The sequence below is a fragment of the Prionailurus bengalensis genome, chromosome B4, assembly GCF_016509475.1.
Source record: "Prionailurus bengalensis isolate Pbe53 chromosome B4, Fcat_Pben_1.1_paternal_pri, whole genome shotgun sequence".
In the NCBI taxonomy this organism is placed as follows: Eukaryota; Metazoa; Chordata; class Mammalia; order Carnivora; family Felidae; genus Prionailurus; species Prionailurus bengalensis.
In genome coordinates, this window is record NC_057358.1 from 12,252,724 (window position 1) to 12,272,786 (window position 20,063).

At 43.0% G+C, this 20,063-nt stretch overlaps 1 protein-coding gene across 6 annotated transcripts in view; it reads right to left on the bottom strand.

Moving 5' to 3' along the window:
- Window positions 1-12,934: 12,934 nt before the first annotated feature.
- Window positions 12,935-20,063, bottom strand: part of SEPHS1 (selenophosphate synthetase 1) — a 31,676-nt gene continuing 24,547 nt past the window's right edge. For 4 of the 6 annotated variants that reach the window (XM_043561714.1, XM_043561719.1, XM_043561716.1 and 1 more), the window contains exons 8-9: window positions 16,692-16,904; window positions 12,935-14,889 (exon numbers count right to left, since the gene is read on the bottom strand). In XM_043561714.1, the coding sequence (XP_043417649.1) occupies window positions 14,675-14,889; window positions 16,692-16,904 (428 nt within the window). In that variant the 3' untranslated portion in view covers window positions 12,935-14,674. The remainder of the gene's footprint in view (window positions 14,890-16,691; window positions 16,905-20,063) is intronic. The other 2 variants (XM_043561717.1, XM_043561718.1) reach the window with 1 other exon arrangement.

The window sequence follows — 20,063 nt, forward strand, 5'->3', positions numbered from 1 at the left end:
TTCTTTCTTTCTTTCTTTCTTTCTTTCTTTCTTATTATTCAATTACTTTGGGATAAGTCCCCATGATACTGCCACCATCGTCAAGGTCATAAACATCCATTACCTCTCAAAGTTCCCTCCCACACTCTTTACCTCAGTATGTTGGGTGTTTGTCGTAAGAACACAACATGAGATCTAAGCAAATCTGAAGTACGTAACTCAGCACTGTTAGCTATAGACACTGTGCTGTATTGTAGGTCTCCAGAACTATTTAGGTAGCATCACCGAAACTTTGTACCTTAAACCATCACCTCTCCGTACCCCTTCCGTAACTGCTGGTAACCACCATTCTCTCTGCTTCTATGAGTCTGACTCTTAAACTCCTCCTAGAAGTGGTATCATGTAGTATTAGTCCTTCTGCGACTGGCTTAGTTCACTTAGCATAATTCCCTTAAGCTGCACCCATGTTGTTACAATGGCAGGATGCCCTTCCTTAAGGCTGGATCATGTTCCATTGTACGTATAGACCACATTTTCTTTACCCATTCATTTGTTGACAGACACATAGGTTGTTTCCCTATCTTGGCTATCGGGAAGAGCCCTGCATTGAACATTAAAGTGCAGATGTCTCTTCCAGATCTCATTTCAGTTCCTTTGGATCTATACCCAGAGGATTGCTGGAGTGTATGCTACTTCTATTTTCAATTGTTTTTGAGGAACTTCCATGCTGTTTTCCATAATGGCCATAAAAACTAGAAATTCTGTAAGATCTTTTCCATCCACAGTCTGCAGATGGTTGACATAGCATCTCATTGTTTCTTTCTTCTCCCTCATTTTTCTCATTGTTTCTTTGTCTTAAATAGTTACTTCCAGAACGTCTCACCTTATAAACATGTCAGTTTATTTATTTATTTATTTATTTATTTATTTAGAGTGAGAGAGAGAGAGACTGAGCGAGAAGGAGGGAGAGAGAGAGAAACCCAAGCAGGCCCTGCACCATCAGCATGGAGCCCAACACCAGGCTCAGACTCACGAACTGTGAGATCATGACCTGAGTCAAAACCAAGAGCCAGACGTTCAACTGACTGAGCCACCCAGGTACACCAACATGTTATCATTTCTTAAGTGATGTCTTTATATAATGTGGTGAATCTGCCATACTCTGGGAGAAAAGTAAGTCAGGACTCAGAATTATTAGCTGTGGCCTGTTTCCTCTCAGGTAGGGAGGAGAAAGCGTCCAGAGCAAGGCTTGCCCGTTGGCCTTTATCTTTGGGTTCTCTATTCTTTTTCCATGATTCCTTCTTACCAAGACTCCCAAATTTTTTAGGCTAACAGAAATGTCTTTGGCTTTCCCTCATTAGCTCTTAACCTCATCCCCCACAAATTGATCATCACATGGCTGGAACCTGACCCTGAAATCGTCGATTAGATTGCCAAGAGTTTTCAGGAGAAGCACTTATGTTTATCATAGTTTAAAATGAAGTATCTGGCCTTTGGCAGGTACAGGAAAGAGAATCTCTATCATTCTGCTTCAGAGAAAAACTATCGGAATGGGCATGGGTGAATAGGTGTCTCCTTACTGCCCTCGCCTGGAGGACAGTGGGCACTGCTAGGAGGAGGAACATGGAAATTAAGTTCACCCCAACACAGATTATTTACAGGTCAAGACCTTTACCTTCACAGGCCCTGAAAGTTACTGGCTTTCCTGACCATTGGGAAATACAATGAGGTGACTGTATCTACACCTGTAGTTTTAATGGTCTCCCAAAATACCTTCGTTTTAAAAGTGTGTGAAGTTCCCTGCCCTACCCTAAGGCATTCACAATAGGGGTGGCTCAGTTGGTTGGGCATAGGCCTTTGGCTCAGGTCATGATCTCGTGGTTTGTGAGTTTGAGCCCCCGCATCGGGCTCTGTGCTAACAGCTTAGAGCCCGGAGCCCGCTTCGGATTCTGTGACTCCCTTTCTCTGCCTCTCCCCATTCATGCTCTGTATCTCTCTCCTTCAGATATAAACATTAAAAACATTTTTTTAAAAGGCATTCACAACAGATGCATTTAAAGTTTATGGTTGTTGGGGCGCCTGCGGGGCTCAGTGGGTTAAGCATCCAACTTCGGATCAGGTCATGATCTCACGGTCCATGAATTCGAGCCCCGTGTTGGGCTCTGTGCTGACAGTTCGGAGACTGGAGCCTGCTTCGGATTCTGTGTCTCCCTCTCTCTCTGCCCCTCCCCTACTCGTACTTCGTATCTCTCTCTCTCTCTCTCTCTCTCAAAAATAAGTAAACGTTAAAAAAAATAAAGTTTATGGTTGTTAAAAGAAATGAAGGAAATCCTTGAATATTTCCACTTGTTATCTGCCTTTTTTAAAATTAGAGGATGCTGGGTTTAAAATTTTTCATTTAAGATCCCATGGGGAATTAAAACAATAATTTCTACTTAAGTAAAGAGGTAATTTGATGAATGTTACTAGTTTTTAAAAAATAGCAGTTCGGGGGTACCTGGGTGGCTCAGTTGGTTAAGTCTCCAACTCTTGATTTTGGCTCAGGTCGTGATCTCACTGTTTGTGGGCTTGAGCCCTGCATTGGGTTCTACACTGGCAGCACAGAGCCTGCTTGGGATTCTTTTTTTCTCTCTCTCTTTCTGACCCTCCTCCCCCCTCCCCTCAAAATAAATAAGTAAACTTTAAAAAACAGCAATTTGGATTATTTGGAAATTCCCTAAGTAGGCATCTTTAACAGTTGTGTTATTAAAATAAAAATATCTTGGAATGATTGAAATGGAACATTAATGGAGCACAAACATTATCACAAGAATAATTTCTTTCTCCTTCAGCATTTGGCATGTATTCATTTCTTGTTAAAGTTAGAATTTTGAAGATTATTTCAAAATTACCTTTTTCCCTCCCCTTCAAACAATGTGCTTGGTTTACTCAAACATTGAAAGTAAACTTAAAGACCAATGTTGAGACACAACGATTTTCAAAACCACCTAAGGAATAGTTTCCTCCAAATGTTTAAGAAGTTAAAATGATTTTTAATAATAGCCAGAGTGGAACAGCTAAGAAAAAATAGTCTGACCTGAGAACCTTGAATTAAATTGTTCAAGGGTTGTGCACACTTACAACAATTCCATTATATGAATGAGAAATTGCAATCAATCCCAGATTCAAAATGCCATTCCTTCTGAGAATAGATGATCGTGGCCAGTGGTTTAGTAGCAAGTTTTAAAGTTCATCAGATGCATTCGTGCACCAAACAGAAGCCAGTTCATTGGCCATCCGCCTGCAAATCCGCCCATACTCAGTTTTCCCGGCTACGGTAGGGCAGTCCAGCACTCCAGCAAAAGCCAGCTCTCCCCTTGTGCCCTAACTCCCATCTCCTGTCTTGACAATTCCAGAACCTTGTTCCAGCGATTCTCCTCCCCCTCTCCACCTTGTTGGGTCTCCCGCCATCCCCCCTCCCATCAGCAGATGCCCATGCCTGTTTCCCTAGATTACAAAGCTCCCTCGTAAGTCCAACTTCTTCCAATTCCCACCCATCCATTTCTCCATTCTTTTTGCAGCAAAACTTGAAAAAATTGTATAAATTCACTGTCTCTGGTTTTTCTGCTCTCATTTTCTTTGGAAGCCCATCCATCTTTTACCCTCCTCATTCCACTGAAACTGCTCTTCTCAAGTTGGCCAGTGATCGCCATGTGGGGCATCCACCAGTTGATCCTTATCTGGAAGCTTCTTAGACCCCCAAGCATCATTGGACCCAGTGAGACACTGACACGACATCACTCCCTGCTCCTTCTCAGCCTCCTTTGCTGGCTCACTCTCATACCCAGGCTCCTTTTGGCATCTCTCTTCTATACACATGGGTTTCCTCAGTAATCTCCAGTCTCCTGACTGTAAGCTCCTTCTGTAAACTGACAATCCACAGATTTATATCTCTGGCCTGGACCCTTTAGCAAATTCCAGACTTTGTATCCAACTGCCTGCTTTCACATCATCACCACAATTTCTTCCTTCCTTCCTTCCTTCCTTCCTTCCTTCCTTCCTTCCTTCCTTTCTTCCTTCCTTCTGTGTTTATTCATTTTGAGAGAGAGAACATGTGAGTGAAGGAGAGGCAGAGAGATAGAGAGAATCCCAAAAGGTTCTGTGCTGTCAGTGCAGAGCCCGACACCAGGCTCAAACTCACAAACTGTGACATCATGACCTGAGCTGAAATCAAGAGTTGGTCGCTTAACCCACTGAGCCACCCAGGCGCCCCATCACCAGAATTTCTAACAGACATTTCAAGACAGAATTCCTGACCTACCACCCCTCCCAAATCATGGCTCCCCCACCACCAAAATAAAAAATATATGTCTATATCCTAATCCCTGGAAAGGGTACATGTGATCTTGTTTGGAAAAAGGGTCTTTACAGATATGATTAAGGAACTCGGGATGAATTCATCTTGGATTATTTGAGTGAGCCCTAAACCCAGGGAAAGATCTTTACAGGTGACTGAGCATCTCACTACCCCTACTTCTGTCCTGTTGAGAAGCACTGATCTCTGGTATTTTGTGGTGAAGGCAGACTAGAGAGGAAGGAAACAAGAAAAAAATCACACACACACACACACACACACACACACACACACACACCCCCACCACACACACCTTACTCATTTCCATTCCTTTAGACCTGAATTGCAATTTCAGAATCTGTCCCATAGAGATCTCTTATGAAAATTGAAGAAAAACAGGATAAAAATATTTTTTAAGATAAGATATTTCTAAGAGCACAAATATAAATAAACTGTTGCTGGAGTTGTAAGTCAAACTTTCTATAAATCACTTGCACACGAAGAGAAGCACATTTTCTCCAAGCCCGTTTCTGATGTCAGCCATAATTAAAAACAAGTCTGAAGATTAGCCACGGTGTGCGGTCAGAGATTTGTGATCTTTCAGCACGAACTAGAATCTCCAAGATATGTACGCATAAATCCAGCAGAAGAGGAAAGGACAAAATTATCATTTATGGGATTGTGTGGATTGGGGAACGTCAAGAGGACGGCAGGGGGCGGGGGTAAATTATCTAGCAGGAAATAAGGATAAATCAGCCAACAAAGCTTTGCACACTTCCTGAGCACCTCGTCTGTGCAGGGCTGTCTACAAAGTACAGAGGAAAATAGAGAGCGTACAGCAACGTTTCCTGTTAGCAAAGGGTTCACAGTCCAGTTGGAGAGGAAGACAGGAAGTACCTAGCAAGGGCTCACCAATCTGCACAGGGATTTCTCCACGGGGAATGTGTGCAGCCGCAGCGCAGCCGGAGGAGGAAAGAGGCAGGAAGCAGACCCCGCAGGGGGGAAACAGAGTTTCTCTTGTGATGCCAAATTGCCCCGGAATGAAGAAAGAAAGGGGCCTGTCAGGCCTACTGGAAAATCTTGGCCTTCGATGGTGCTTTGTGTACGTACCATCTTGGCATTAATCATGTTCGTGTACATATTTAGCTAAGTATGTATAATCAATAAGTACCTCTATGCAGACATGGTCTAATGTTTTGTGATCGAACAGAGTCCATATGTATTGTAGAAAAATTGAAGATAGAGAAGGCATTTTTAGAAACTAAAATTCTCTCTCTCACATGGGGCACCTGGGTGCTCAGTCCGTTGAGCGTCTGACTCCTGGTTTGTGAGATTGAGCCCCGCATCAGACTCTACTCTGACAGCAGGAAGCCTACTTGGGATTCTCTGTCTCTCTCTCAGAATAAAGAAATAAACTTCAAAAAATAATTAATAAACTTTAAAAAATAATTAATAATCAAATAAATAAAATTGGTCCCTATTCCTGCTTTCCAGGAGAAAACTTGTGTTAAAATTCCATGTATTTTTCTCCATTCACATATAGTTGGCATATATGCATATGTATATATTCCACAAAATCGGTATCTTTTTTTACCTTCTATGACAGTGTAAGCATTTTGCCATCGATAAATATTCTCCAAAACCATGATTTCCTGGGATGTAGAGTTACAGATTATCTTTTCTCCCCATTTTATTAAGGTATAATTGACAAATAAAATTATATATATGTGAAGTGTACAGTGGGATTTGATATACATATACGTTGTGAAATGATGGCCATGCTCGAGTTAACATAGCATCACCTCACATAGTTATCTTTTTTTTTTAGAGATTTCATAAAAACATTTTTTTCCCTAATGTTTATTTTGAGAATAGAGAGAAAAAGTTCCAGGGAGGGAGGGGCAGAGAGAGAGGGAGACAAAGAATCCAAAGCAGGCTCCTGGCTCTGAGCTGTCAGCACAGAACCCCAACGTAGGGCTCGAATTCACGAACCAGGAGATCATGACCTGAGTCAAAGTCGGACACTCAACCAACTGAGCCACCCAGGTGCCCCAAGATTTCATTTTTAATTAATCTCTACATCCATCATGAGGCTCAAACTCTTGACCCCAAGATCAAGAGTCGTCTGCTCTACCGACTGAGTCAGCTGGGCACCCTCACGTAGTTATCTTTGTATGTATGTGTGTGTGGTGACATGTCGACTCTCTCAGCAAATTTCAAGTATACATTTTTATTAATATAGTCACTGTGCTATATGTTAAATACCCGGAACCTATTTATCCTCCAAACAGAAGTCGGTACCCTTTGGGGCACCCGGGTGGCTCAGCTGATTGACCTGGGTGGCTCAGGTCATGATGTCACGGTTTGTGAGTTCGAGCCCCACGTTGGGCTCTGTGCTGTCAGCTCAGAGCCTGGATTCTGTGTCTCCCTCTGTCTCTGCCCCTCCCTGGCTTGTGCTCTCTGTTTTGTCTGTCTGTCTCTCAAAAATAAAAGCTAAGTGGGGCGCCTGGGTGGCGCAGTTGGTTGAGCGTCCGACTTCAGCCAGGTCACGATCTCGCGGTCCGTGAGTTCGAGCCCTGCGTCAGGCTCTGGGCTGATGGCTCGGAGCCTGGAGCCTGCTTCCGATTCTGTGTCTCCCTCTCTCTCTGCCCCTCCCCCGTTCATGCTCTGTCTCTCTCTGTCCCAAAAATAAATAAAACGTTAAAAAAGAATTAAAAAAAAAATAATAAAAGCTAAGAAAAAAATTAAAAAAAAAGAGAAGTTGGTACCCTTTGACCAATATCCGCCAATTTCCCTTACTTCTAGCCCCTGGCAACCACCATTCTACTCTCTGGAGTTATTACTGATAATTCTCAAAATTTTTATTGTGTTTTTCAACCATTTAACAGTAATCATGAACACTGATAAGAAAGCCCTGGACTCTATCCATTTTTAAATTCTTGCCAATTATGTAAGTTAAAAAAAAAAAACCCAAATTCATATTGTCTTAACTTCATATTGTCTTCATATTGTTTTTATATATACACTGGTATTAACATTTCTGTGATTCGCCTATAGATTTCTGTATTGGGGTAGGTCAAGCTAAACTGTAGGAACAAGTAAATCCTGAAATCCTAGTGGTGCAACAAGACAGAGTTTGCTTCTCAATCCGTCACCATTAATGTGAGTCAGCAACTCTCGTTTGCACAGCCATTCAGGGGTCCCCACATCTGCTCTGTGACTTCCACCCAAAACCTGCCCCCTTGAGGCACCAGTGAGAGGCAAGTGACCATGACGGTGGCCCCAGACAATTGGAGAGACTGGTGCCAGTTCCACTCTGAGAACCAGGAGTCAAGTTGAAGGGTAAAACAGTGACTCTGGAAGCTTGTGGGCCAAAGGGAACTACCATAACCCCAGGGAAGGAAGGATCCCTGAGGGTTGGGTCATGTCCAGAATTTCTCTGCTGTTTTACGATTCAGATACGTGGGGATTGGATGTTTCTCTAAAATTACTGCCTGAAATCTGCTAGCTTTCCTTGTACTACTGGAAAGCAAATTATGCCACAGTCATCCTGGAGGCCCGGGATACAGGGCTTGGCAACCGGTGACTGTACATCTTCCTCCCTGCTGGCCCCATTTGGCAGACCCACGTAGCAATTTTTTTTTTTTTTAAGTTTTTACTTATTTATTTTGAGACCAAGAGAGAGCGGGGAAAGGGAAGAGAGAGAGAATCCCAAGCCAACTCTGCACTGTCAGCACAAAGCCCGATGCGGGGCTCTAACTCCACGAACCGTGGGATCATGACCTGAGCCAAAACCAAGAGTCGGATGCTTCCCAGACTGAGCCACCCAGGCACCCCAGCAGTTCTTGTTAATAGATTTGAAAAGTACTGTGTTTGAAGGGTGCCTGGGTGGCTCGGATGGTTAAGTGTCTGACTTCAGCTAGGTCATGATCCTGAGGTTCGTGAGTTCAAGCCCTGCATTTGGCTCTGTGCTGACAGCTCAGAGCCGGGAGCGTGCTTCTGATTCTGTGTCTCCCTCTGCCGGTGCCCTGCTTGCACTCTGTCTCTCTCTGTCAAAAATAAATAAACATTAACAAAATACTTTAAAAAAATCTTCAAATCTTAGCTAGAGTATGGATGTACAACATCTAGGTTTTCAACATTCCAAAGATTAGCATTCAACAAAACTCAAGGTGAAGGGACTGGAGACAATTAGAAATATCTTCGGGGCACCTGGGTGGTTCAGTCGGTTAAGTATCTGACTTTGGCTCAGGTCACGATTTCCCAGTTCATGGGTTCGAGCCCCTCATTGGGCTCTGTGCTGATAGCTCAGAGCCTGAAGCCTGCTTCGGATTCTGTGTCTCCCTCTCTGCCCTTCCCCTGCTTGTGTTCAGTCTCTCTCTGTCTCTCAAAAATAAATAAATGTTAAAAAAAAAATCTCCAATATTTATCTATAGTTCAGTGACAGCTGTACAATGGAAAACTATACCAGAGTTAAGATGAATGGAATATTTCTGTGATATATGATAGGAAATTTTGTCCAAGACATATTAAGAAAAAACACATTGCATGAGTGTGTGTGTATATATATATATATATATTTGTTTTTAATAATAAATTATATTTATTACTAAAAACAAATATAAATAAATATATTTATTTTTTAAAAGCTCCACCTCTCATTTGGCATTTCTCTTTAGTTTTGCTCACCTCTGTTATTTGTATACTCTGGAAGTTCTTTTACACTATAAAAACTGCCATGGGTGGCTCAGTTGGTTAGGCATTGGACTCTTGAGTTTGGCTCGGGTCATGGTCTCGCGGTTCAGGAGATCGAGTCCTGCATCGGGCTCTGCACTGACATGGTGAAGCTTGCTTGGGATTCTCTCTCTCTCTTCCTCTCTCTCTGCCCCTCCCCTGCTCACGCTCTCCCTCTCTTTCAAAATAAATAAATAAACATTAAAAAACAAAAAAACAAAAAACCTGCCATGAGAATGCATGGCTACATGCAAAGCACTCTGATCACTTGAAATCTTCTGATCATCTGTGGATGTCCCCACTTGCCACTTGATAGTGTCACAATGGCTGCTATTTATTTCTGAGCAGTTCCACCAAAACAACGAATGCATATTCGTGTATATGTGATATACACACATATGGATGTGTGCATAGGTCATACATGGAGAGAAAGCAACTTAATATCAACAACTTAATATTCCTAGAAGTATCCATTGTACTAGTTCTTTAACTTTTCTGTTTAAAAGTTTCCAAAATAAAAAGTTAGGGAACAGAAATAAATGTCACCTGGATTTTAAGCACCCCATGACTTAATGTAAGTGGATTTACCAGACAGATTTGACTGGCGAAGGTGGATGGTGGCTACTTAATTTTGTTCTAATCTGAACGGTTTTATTCTACTTAATTTTATTCTAAGGTTAGTGGTTTTATTCTATTCTTTGAGAAGTCCTTTATAGATGTATATCTGAGTCCTTTGTATTATTATTATTTTTTAATGTTTATTTATTTTTGAGAGAGAAAGAAAGAGTGTGAGTGGGGAAGGGGCAGAGAGAGAGGGAGACACAGAATCTGAAGCAGGCTCCAGGCTCTGAGCTGTCAGCACAGAGCCTGATGCAGGGATTGAACCCATGAAACATGAGATCATGACCTGATCTGAAGATGGATGCTTAACTGACTAAGCCACCCAGGTGCCCCTTAATGTTTATTTATTTTGGGGGGAAGGGCACAAGCAGAGGAGGGGCAAAGAGAGAGGGAGACAGAGAATCCCAAGCAGGCTCTGCACTACCAGTGTGGAGCTCGATGCAGGGCTCGAACTCACGACTGAGAGAGAGGGAGACGCAGAATCTGAAGCAGACTCCAGGCTCTGAGCTGACAGCTCTAACCCATGAACCGAGAGATCATGACCTGAGCCAAAGTCGGATGCTCAACGGACTGAGCCACCCAGGTGCCCCTCTAGCCTTTTGTTTAAAAAATAAAAACAGGAGGGCACATGGATGGACCTGGAGGGTATTATGCTAAGTGAAGTCAGAGAAAGACATACCATATGATTTCATTTCTATGTGGAATCTAAAACAAAGAACAGCAGCAGACGCATAAATACGGAGAACTGACAGTTGCCAGAGGGGAGGGGGGGGGTGGGAAGAGGGTTGGGAGGTACAAGCTTCCAGTTACGGAAAGGGTTGGACACAGTGGTGAAATGTACAGCACGTGGAATACAGTCAGTGGTGTTGTAAGTGTTGTCTGGTGACAGATGTGGTGAGTGTAGCGTGAGCAGCACAGTGGGGTTCGACTACTAGAATTGTCTCACTTGTCCAAATGGACCAAAGCAGGGCCATGTTCTAGACATCAGTTTTATACAATTCTCCTTTAAGAACTAGGCCAAATATAAGACTTGATAATTCACTTACGGTTTCCTAGCTCTCCATCAACTTCTATGTGCATGTGCTTGCATTCCTGAAACTCTTCAGCAACCAGATCACTGGTGGAGTGTATTTTCTAGTTCCTTCCACAAAGTTGCGATGGGCTCGATTAGATGCAGTCCTCCCACGCATGAAGCCCCCTCCACAGGCAACAAACAGGGCTGGGCAGGACCATCCGAAACCACCGAAAACATCAACTGTGAATCCAGAGTTGGAGATCAAATATTTAAGAACTTAAATAGAGGAAACACAGGAAACCCTGCAGAGAAAAGGTCCAAGATCTACGCACCCAATGTTTACTGACCTGCTGAAAGCCACTGGCCACCTAGGATTCTAGCAACTCTTGAGCACATCTAGACACCCACGAGCACCCTGTCCTACCGATGGTTTCACTCGATGAAGGCCAAGCGAAACCACGGTTCACATCATTGAACCTTGTTTAGGTTTAAGACAAGGAGACTGAACCAACCAGAGGCAAAGTGATATTCCCATGCTCCATTTTTGAGAGTTTTTTCAATCTGTTGGTTTTCCGTGTGGACCCCGGGATGTTTAAAAATTGCATTGCTTATGGGGCACGTGGGTGGCTCTCTCAGTTGAGCGTCTGATATTGGCCCAAATCATGATCCCCATGGCTTGGGAGTTCAAGCCCCACATCAGGCTGTGTGCTGACAGCTCGGAGCCTGGAGCCTGCTTCGGATTCTGTCTCCGTCCCTCTCTGCCCCTTCCCTGCTCACTCTCTCTCTCTCAAAAACAAACACTAAAAATTTTTTTCAAATCGCATCACTCATATGCAGGCATTTAATGAGAAAAGCTACAAATTACTGTTGAAACTAAGTTATATATGGTCTATGTAACCACGACTTCATCTAGAGAAAAACGGTGCTGAGTGTGGGAAATGAAAAACTCAAGGCGGTAGATCAATCTCTGTCTACACACACACACACACACACACGCACACACACGCACACACAAGACATTTAAGTATCTGAAGCATCATTATCTATGCTTGCTTTATTACTTCTGAAAATAAAAGTATAGTATCATATAGCTATTCTGGTCTCTCTTTACAGAGCAAGACTGTAAAACTTAGAATTCCGATAGAGCTCTTTTAAAGGCAACACTAAATTCAGACGGAAACTGCAGTCTCATACATCTAAAATCAGAACAACTTAAAACACTCGCGTTTATTCATCTTAAGGCATGCAGAACTTGGAGACTACAATATACTAAGTGATTTAAAAAACATTCAGCCAGAAAGTACATATTGCTTACACAATATTTCAGTTTCTCCTCCTGGACAGAATTACAGTAAATGTTTCAACACAGCCTGTGCAAACAACAAGCGAGGCTTTGATATTCCTTGGCAAGTGACGCCTGTCGCCTCGAGGAGTAACTGACCTCACCAGGGCCCAGCCTCTCCAGGCTGTATGAAAAAATTCTGTGTATTTTCACAAGCTGTATTTTTGGATGCAACTGCACCGTAGGATTTAAAGAAAATAAATCACTGCACCAAGATCAGTGTGAAGTGTTAAAGTGCTACCAGGAAGCCAAATTATTGTCTGCGTGTTAACTATTCACCAAATTTGAAGGTATTTACGCAGATTTTGCTAAGCCAAATATTCAATCACTTGATCCTTCAAGGAAATTTCAAAACACTTGGGTTGGTTTGGGTTTTGCTGGCCCCAGATGGCAATAATCAGAGTGGGCATAATTTGGGAGAAAAATTCCTTTAAAAGCATATTGTGAAAGCAGCTCCTTCCTTCCTTCCTTCCTTCTCCTCTCCCGGCCCTCTGCGACACCCCTTTACATCTAACCTCCCCGCACTCGGCCACTTGGGGTGCCTGTTACAGATGCCCTAGTCCACCAGAATCCGGACTCTGCCGGTCAGGGGCAGGGCGTGTGACAAGCATCCCCAAGTGATCTTAAAGCAGGTCATCTGGAATGTTCTCTGGGAAACCCCACCTTTTTTACCAGTCCTTCCTCCTTGAGATCACGTGAATTACACGGACCTCCTTGTCCCCAGCATTTTTTCTAAACGTGAATCTTCATCTCCTCAGGTGCATAATCCGCTTAGCTCGCTTCCTCTCGGTAGGCCCGCCACCAAGGAAATCATCAGCATTCAAGGCATGATCAACATTAAAAAGAATTCAGATTTAGTCATCACTGGTGTTGTCAAAAAAAAAAAAAAAAAAAAAAGCTCAACAGCATGTTCACCTTACTCAGAGGTTTCCAACACATTTTATTTTGCAGACCACTGGTTTGTAGCTTTTGGGGACCAACATCTGTATAAATGCCTACAAAACGTCCCATCAATGTCAGTTCCGGAGCGGCCCCTGGGGTCCCGCACACACGCACGTATGGCTTGAGTTCCAGTCACGCCCGCGCAGCGGCCGCCCTCTGGCTCCTGGTGGAGGGCGCATCCGCGGTGAGGCCTCTTCCGGGGGCGTCCTCTCCCGAGGGCTGGTTTCCTTTGGCAAGAGGAGGGTCTGTTCTCACGGCTTTGGTGCCTGCAAGCAGGAGGCATTCAGAAACTCGCAGGGACGGGGGTGCTTTATTCTCTTAGGCAGACACTTGAGCCACCGGAGCACTCGTGTGCTTAACGACAGCGATCCCTTCCTTACTGTTTGGTGGGTTAAGACAGAAGGAAGCCTCTGTTTTTAAGTAACACAGAGAAACACCTTTTTGGATCGCCTATTTGTTCTAGAACTACAAAATTTAATTCAAGAAAATATAGGTCCCGTGAAAGACTTAAAAGTTTTATAAAACTAAAATCTAGTTTTCCCCGATAAATTGTACTTTTAGCCAAAACCCTCCCAACGCTTCTAAAATAATACTAAAGGGGGCATCTGATTATACAAGAGCATTAAAAAAAAAATTAAATATTTATTTGAATAACAAGTTTAAGTTCGAGCTGCGATGTTGGCAATGCAGATTTTTAACACAGATCACAAAAAGCGTGCACAAAAATGGACTGGCACCAAGGACAAAATAATGCTGAGAATTAGGCTAAATAACTGCTGATTTTAAGAAAACAAGAGGCCTGAATCACTATACAAAATATAAAATGTATTAAACACTACCATCCACAGAACAGTCTTTATTATGGATTATATTTAAAAATTATTTGTGTAGTTACTTATATATTGAATTGTAAATGAGTATTATACACGAACCCCCTTTCGGGGGGCAATTCCTTGTTGCACTATAGAACATCTAGTTACATCGCAAAAAGTATCCTTTTTTGCTGTCAATAAAAGAAAACAGTTAATGGTATTACTGCAAATATTAGGAAGGCTACAAAAAAAGAAATTAGATTTCTTTCTTGTCTTCAAAGTGCTTTCCATGCAGAGTTCAGCACTTGCCTCGTTCAACTGAATGCGCTATCGGGAAAATGTCCTGGGTCAAAGAGATGTTCTCGAATGAGGACACCGGGCTTTACAAAGGAAAGACTGGAAGGAATCACGCGACCCTCTCACTACCGGGCTACCGTTGTGTCACTTACCAATTCCATCTTTCCAGAATCCCATTCAAGACACTTTAAAAAAAAGACCAGACCGGGAACGATAAATACACACAAAATGAAAAGACACCAACTGCTATCTGACCCCACGACTGGTAATGTCTGTGCTACGTGAAAGCACCTTTAAAAAGAGCCTATGCGGCAAGAGATAAGTGTCTAAAGATTCAAAATGAATCAACAGTATTGGATAACAATATAATTCTCAACTCAGAAGCTGCCTCAAGATTAGGTGCATCTTCAGTTAATGTAACAGGAAAAAAAGGCGATGGATTTTATTTTATTAATTGCATCCACTCACAAATCGACCTAAGGTCACCAGATGTGTAGACACAATGAGATTTTTGTTGTTGTTTATAGTCTTTAATTGAAATGATGAAAAAGGAAATAGATCTATTTAAAAACAAAACCAAATAGCTAGTTGGGTCTAGATTAAGAGGTGGCCCCCGGGGTGGGGTTCACGTTCTGAGTGGCCACCTGTGGTGCGACTTCGATGATCCGGGGCTTGTCTATGATTCTGGCTGTGCGGTTGCCCTTCTCTACGATCCCAATAATCCATGCTTGGTGACCTTCCCCGTATTTGGGAGACTTTATCTCTGCACAGAATCGAGCAGCTTGCTCTCTCGGTAAACAGATTAGGAGGCCTCCTGGCAAAGGGAAAAAAAGAAAATTATCGTCAGCTGGGATTCCTGGTGAGCAGTTTCTCTGCTACGGCCTTTCCACCTCGCTTCCGCCCAGATGGCCGTTCGGCCAACAACTCTTTTCTGTCTCTACAAGAGCTGCCCCTTCCAGTCAATTGAGAATCCCACAGACTAAACTGCAGAGCAATTAGCGACTTCTTGGTAAGCTACTATGTTAAAAAGCACACAACAAATTTTATTTAAACAATGAAAATGAGCTAGGTGTGACTCATTTAACAGGAGTAAGGTGTCTAAGGCCTCAATAACATACGTGGGGAGCTACTTTTTTCTTGCTTCACTGAAAGAAATACTTAAAACCGAAAGAGAACTTTTCCTTTTTGACTTATCTACGTGGATTCCTCATTTTATAAAAAGGGTTTTTTTTATATACTTTTTTTTTTAACTTAAAACTTAAGATCATGAAGAGGTGTAGGCCTCAGAGTATCTGGCTCTGTCCTCTTCAAAACAGAAAAAACATAAAATATGTTACAAAAACCTTCATCAAATATAGGTCAGTAGCTCAGACAGAAAATTTTATGTATTTGTAAGTGGAACTAACACAACCAGGAAAAAATATGTATCTATACTTTTGCAAAAAAGTAAAAACTTCTCAATTCTGAATGAAGGAAACAAACGGAATTTGCCAGTAATATTAATTAATTCACTCAACACTTACTCCAGGCCCACCAGGTGGCATCAGTGGCCCACCGGGTGGCAGGCACCATTCTGGGCAAACATTGAACCAACAGCTCAGTTGTCCTCTTAGAATTTTTTTCTAGAAAGCGGATTTAAGTTTTTTGCTGTTTTTTTAAGGACAGGAAATTGAAGGGTCCTCTACAGAGGCTGTGGGAGGCCTACCAGCGAATTGCAAGCCCTCTTACAGAGCGGACTTGGGGCAGGGCTTTGGGGTCCTTGCCTCTGGCTGCACCCCAGAATCCTCTGGGCTAATCAGGCTTCCTGGGGGTCAGGTCTAACCACTGGTATTTTTTTGTTTTTTAAGGTTTTTAAGTTTTTGTTTATTTATTTTGAGAAAGAGAGAGAGGAGCAAACAGAGGGAAAGGGCGGGGGGAGAGAGAGAGAGAGAGAGAGAGAGAATATCTCAAGCAGGCTCCACACTGTCAGTGCAGAGGCTGATGTGGGCCTCAAACCCATGAATTATAAGATCACGACCTGAGCCAAAACCGAGTCAGATGCTTAACTGAACACCCCCGGGACCCGTACACATGGGTATTTTTAAATCCCCAGATGATCTGACCCTGTTGTCAGAGTAACTCCTGAGTTAGCAAGAAAATAGAAATAACAAAAGCCGAAAAAAGACAGAGGATATATGGGGATGAAACACAAGAGTCAAGTTAAGGGGCACTGTGGAGACACAATATACTATCTCATTCCCGAAATTGCAATTTTAGACTTTTTCTTCAAGGAAAAAACATAACCTGTTCACTGTAACCTATAGGTATCACAGTTAATTCAAATGCTAAGTTTCCAATGAAAGCTGAGTAATGACTCCTTTTCCCCTTATTCTCCCTTCCTTCCATCCTGTCACCAAACAGAAACACTGAAATTTAACACTGCTCTCTGTCACACACAGAATGGCAGGGCACCCGTGGGGCCTGAGAACATTCGTGCTAAGAAGGCCAAGGTTATCTACCAGCACTGACCTCACACAGTTTGGGGTCATGCTCAAGTACCTGGCTGCTTCCTTGTCAGAGAAATTTCCATTAGCCTCACTAGCTTAGTCCTCAGATCTGGGCCCAGGATCCTTGTACCTGATGTCTCCGGGCAGGTCCCATGCATGAGGCCGAACATGTTTCCACAGGCCTTGCTCACGGCAGCCATCTTGGCCAGGACGGGAAGGTTGTGAATCACAAAGGACACCTCATTCCTCTGCTGCTTGGCCAGGTTCTGTGCATGGCCCAAAATTCCAAAGCCCGTGATGTCAGTGGCAGCGTGGGCGTTGAACGTGTGCATGAGACCTGCAGCTAAGAGAGGACAGAGGACCCATTTATTACCTGGTGAAATAAATGAAGACTGAGGAGAAAAAAACCCACCTCGTCTCAAAATTTTAAACAAACTTTGATCTCAAAATTCCTAATTCATCAGGGCAATGACATACTGGGATAATGAAAAAGTAATTTGTCAAAAACACCCATTTTTTTAAAAATGCTTGTTTATTTTTGAAAGGGAGGGAGACGGAGAATCCGTAGCAGGCTCCAGGCTCTGAGCAGTCAGCACAGAGACTGACATAGGGCTCGACCTCACAGACTGGGAGATCATGACCTGAGCCAAAGTCGGATGCTCAACCGACTGAGCCCCCTGGGTGCCCCTGAGAGGTGATTTCTTATTCTACTTGAACCATTTAGAACTATCAGCAGCTTCAGTCTGCAGTAATTCTCCAGTGAACAAAAAAAGAATTGCTAGCTCAACAAAAGGTAAACCAGCCTACACCATCCTCAAGTCAACAAGACTTTTTAAGATGGACCTAAAATTCAAGGCATTCTCACTCTAAGTGCGTTGCCTAAACTAAGGTTAATTTTTGAATTAAAAAAAAAAAAAAGTTTCAAAGTACTTATAGGTTTGGAGAAAAGTGAGCAGAAAGTACAGGAGTTTCCTATATACTCCCTGCCCCCCTTCTCTTATTAACATCTAGCCTCGGTGATACATTTGACACACGTGATGAGCTGTTACTGACACATTATTATTAACTGAAGTTCATTCACCTTGGGGCTCACTCTCGATGTTGTAGTGGATGTGTTCACACATGTATGACATGTACCCATCATCAGTATCCCACAGAGTAGTTTCACTGCCCTAAAAATCCCGTGCTCCACCTTTTCACCCCACCCCTCCCCCCAGCTCCTGACAACCACTGCTCTTTTTACCGTCTCCATAGTTTTGCCTTTTCCAGAATGCTAGATTTGGAATCGTAAGAGTATCTGGTCTTTTCAGATGGTCTTCTCACTCAGAAATATGCTTTTGAGTTTCCACCATGCCTTTTATAGCTTGATAGCTCATTTCATATTTTAAAAATGTTTATTTATTTTGAGAGAGAGAGGGAACATGAGCAGAGGAGGAGCAGAGGAGAGAGAATCCCAAGCAGGCTCCACGCTGTCAACACAAAGCCTCATGCGGGGCTCGATCCCACAAACCATGAGATCATGACCTGAGCCGGAATCAAGAGTTGGATGCTCAACTGACTGAGTTGATTTTTGTAAGATCTGTGTCTAGGTTCACTTCCTGCCTGTAAATGTCCAGCCGTTCCAGTACGTTCTGTTGAAAAGATGATCCTTTCTCCACTGAATTGTCCCTTCTCCTTTGTCAAAGATCAAACGATGTATGTGTGGGCCCATTTCTGGCCTCTGCCTTCTGTCCCACTGATGTCCTCGTCCACCATTACCGGCATCACACTGCGGTGACCACTGTAATTACACCGTCTTGAAGCTGGGTGGTGTCAGTCCTCCAAATGCTCCCCTTCAGCACTGTGTCGGCTGTCCCCGGGGTCTTCTGCTCTTCCATCCAAACTCAGAATCGGTTTGTCAATATCTACAAAATAACTGGCTAGGATTACGAATGGGACTGCATTGCACTGAGTTCCATTCACACGTCAAGTTGGGAAGGCCTGACACCTTGATGATACTGAGTCTATCTCTGTACCTGGAACACTTCTCCATTTCTTTGTATCTTCTTTGACTTCTGTCATCAGTTTTACAGTTTTCCTCATACACAGCGTGCACGTCCTTTGTTAGATTCATACTGAAGTAGTTCATTTGGGGGGGAGTAACTGAAAGTCTAATTTTTAAAAGTTAAATGCTTCTCATGAAATGAAATACACTCCATGTTTACAGGAGCACTCTGGAGTGAATGTGTTTTTTGGTACATTTTCTTTTTAGACAAAGATCTCTTTTACCTAAGCGCATTCGCAACAACAGAGGTGGAGAGAATTTCTAGTCCATCACGGTGGTTAAGCAACTAGACATCCATTCTATTAACATGCCTGGGCAGGGCAGGGCAGCAGGCAGCCAATGACATTTAATATAAGCAAAGACGTGCAGTTTAGCAGCTCTTCCCAGTGCCATCTTGGATGAGCTTAGAGGACACAGTGAACCCCAGTCAGTAATCAGGGTTCCATTTTTACTGATCACCATTTTGTCCCCGCATAGGGAATTACTGTTGCGAATTTTACTATGGGAATTTTAATGAATCACAATGAACTCCTTCCTGTGCAGCCAACAAAACCCAGCTTCAACCACTACCACCTTTCTGCTGGGGTCTTACCTATTCCTGCCTACTCGTTGGGGGATATGGGTGGGGTGGGTAACTTTAAAGCAAACCCCAGTCATATTACCTCACCTGTAAACATTGCAGTATGTAATTCTAAAAGATTTAAAAAAAGGGGGTGCCCTGGCTGGCTCAGTAGGTTACACATTTCTGACTCCCGATTTCTGCTCAAGTCACAATCTCAGTTTGTGGGATTAAGCCCTGCACTGGGCTCTGCGCTGATAGCGTGGAGCCTGCTTGGGATCCTCTCGGGTCTTGCTCTGCCCTTCACCTACTCATGCTCCCTCTCTCCCTCCCAAAAAAATAAATGTTAACAATTTTTTAAAAACACAAATAAAAGGTTTTAAAAAATTTAACTACAATACCATTATCATTCCAACACAATATTGCACATTAACAGATTTCTCCTAAACCTCTAAATTTTTAAGAGTTTCCTCTTTTTCTCCCCCATGCCATTTGTTTGTTGTGGAGACAGAGTCACTTTTTCTGTGGAGGTTCCTGCATTCTGGATTTGGCCGTCTTCCCTGATGATGACAGGTTCTACCAAACTGGCAGCCAGGTCCAAGGCATGATGAGATTCAAATTCAGTTTCTCTGATGGGGGGGGGGGGGGGGGCATTTATCACCTCCCCACGAACCTTTCACCTAATGGTTTTTAGCAGCCACTGATGTTTGTTGAGGTTCGTTAAATCAAGGGCGCAGCAAAAATGGCAAATGTGTGATTCATTCTTCCAGCATTTATTAGAAGTGACTCTTCTAAAGAATTTAAAACACAATTAATTTGGATTTCCCCAAATACCACCCGTATAAGAAAGGTAAAATGTGTGACTGAATCCTTTATTTTCATAATGCATGGTTGGTGCT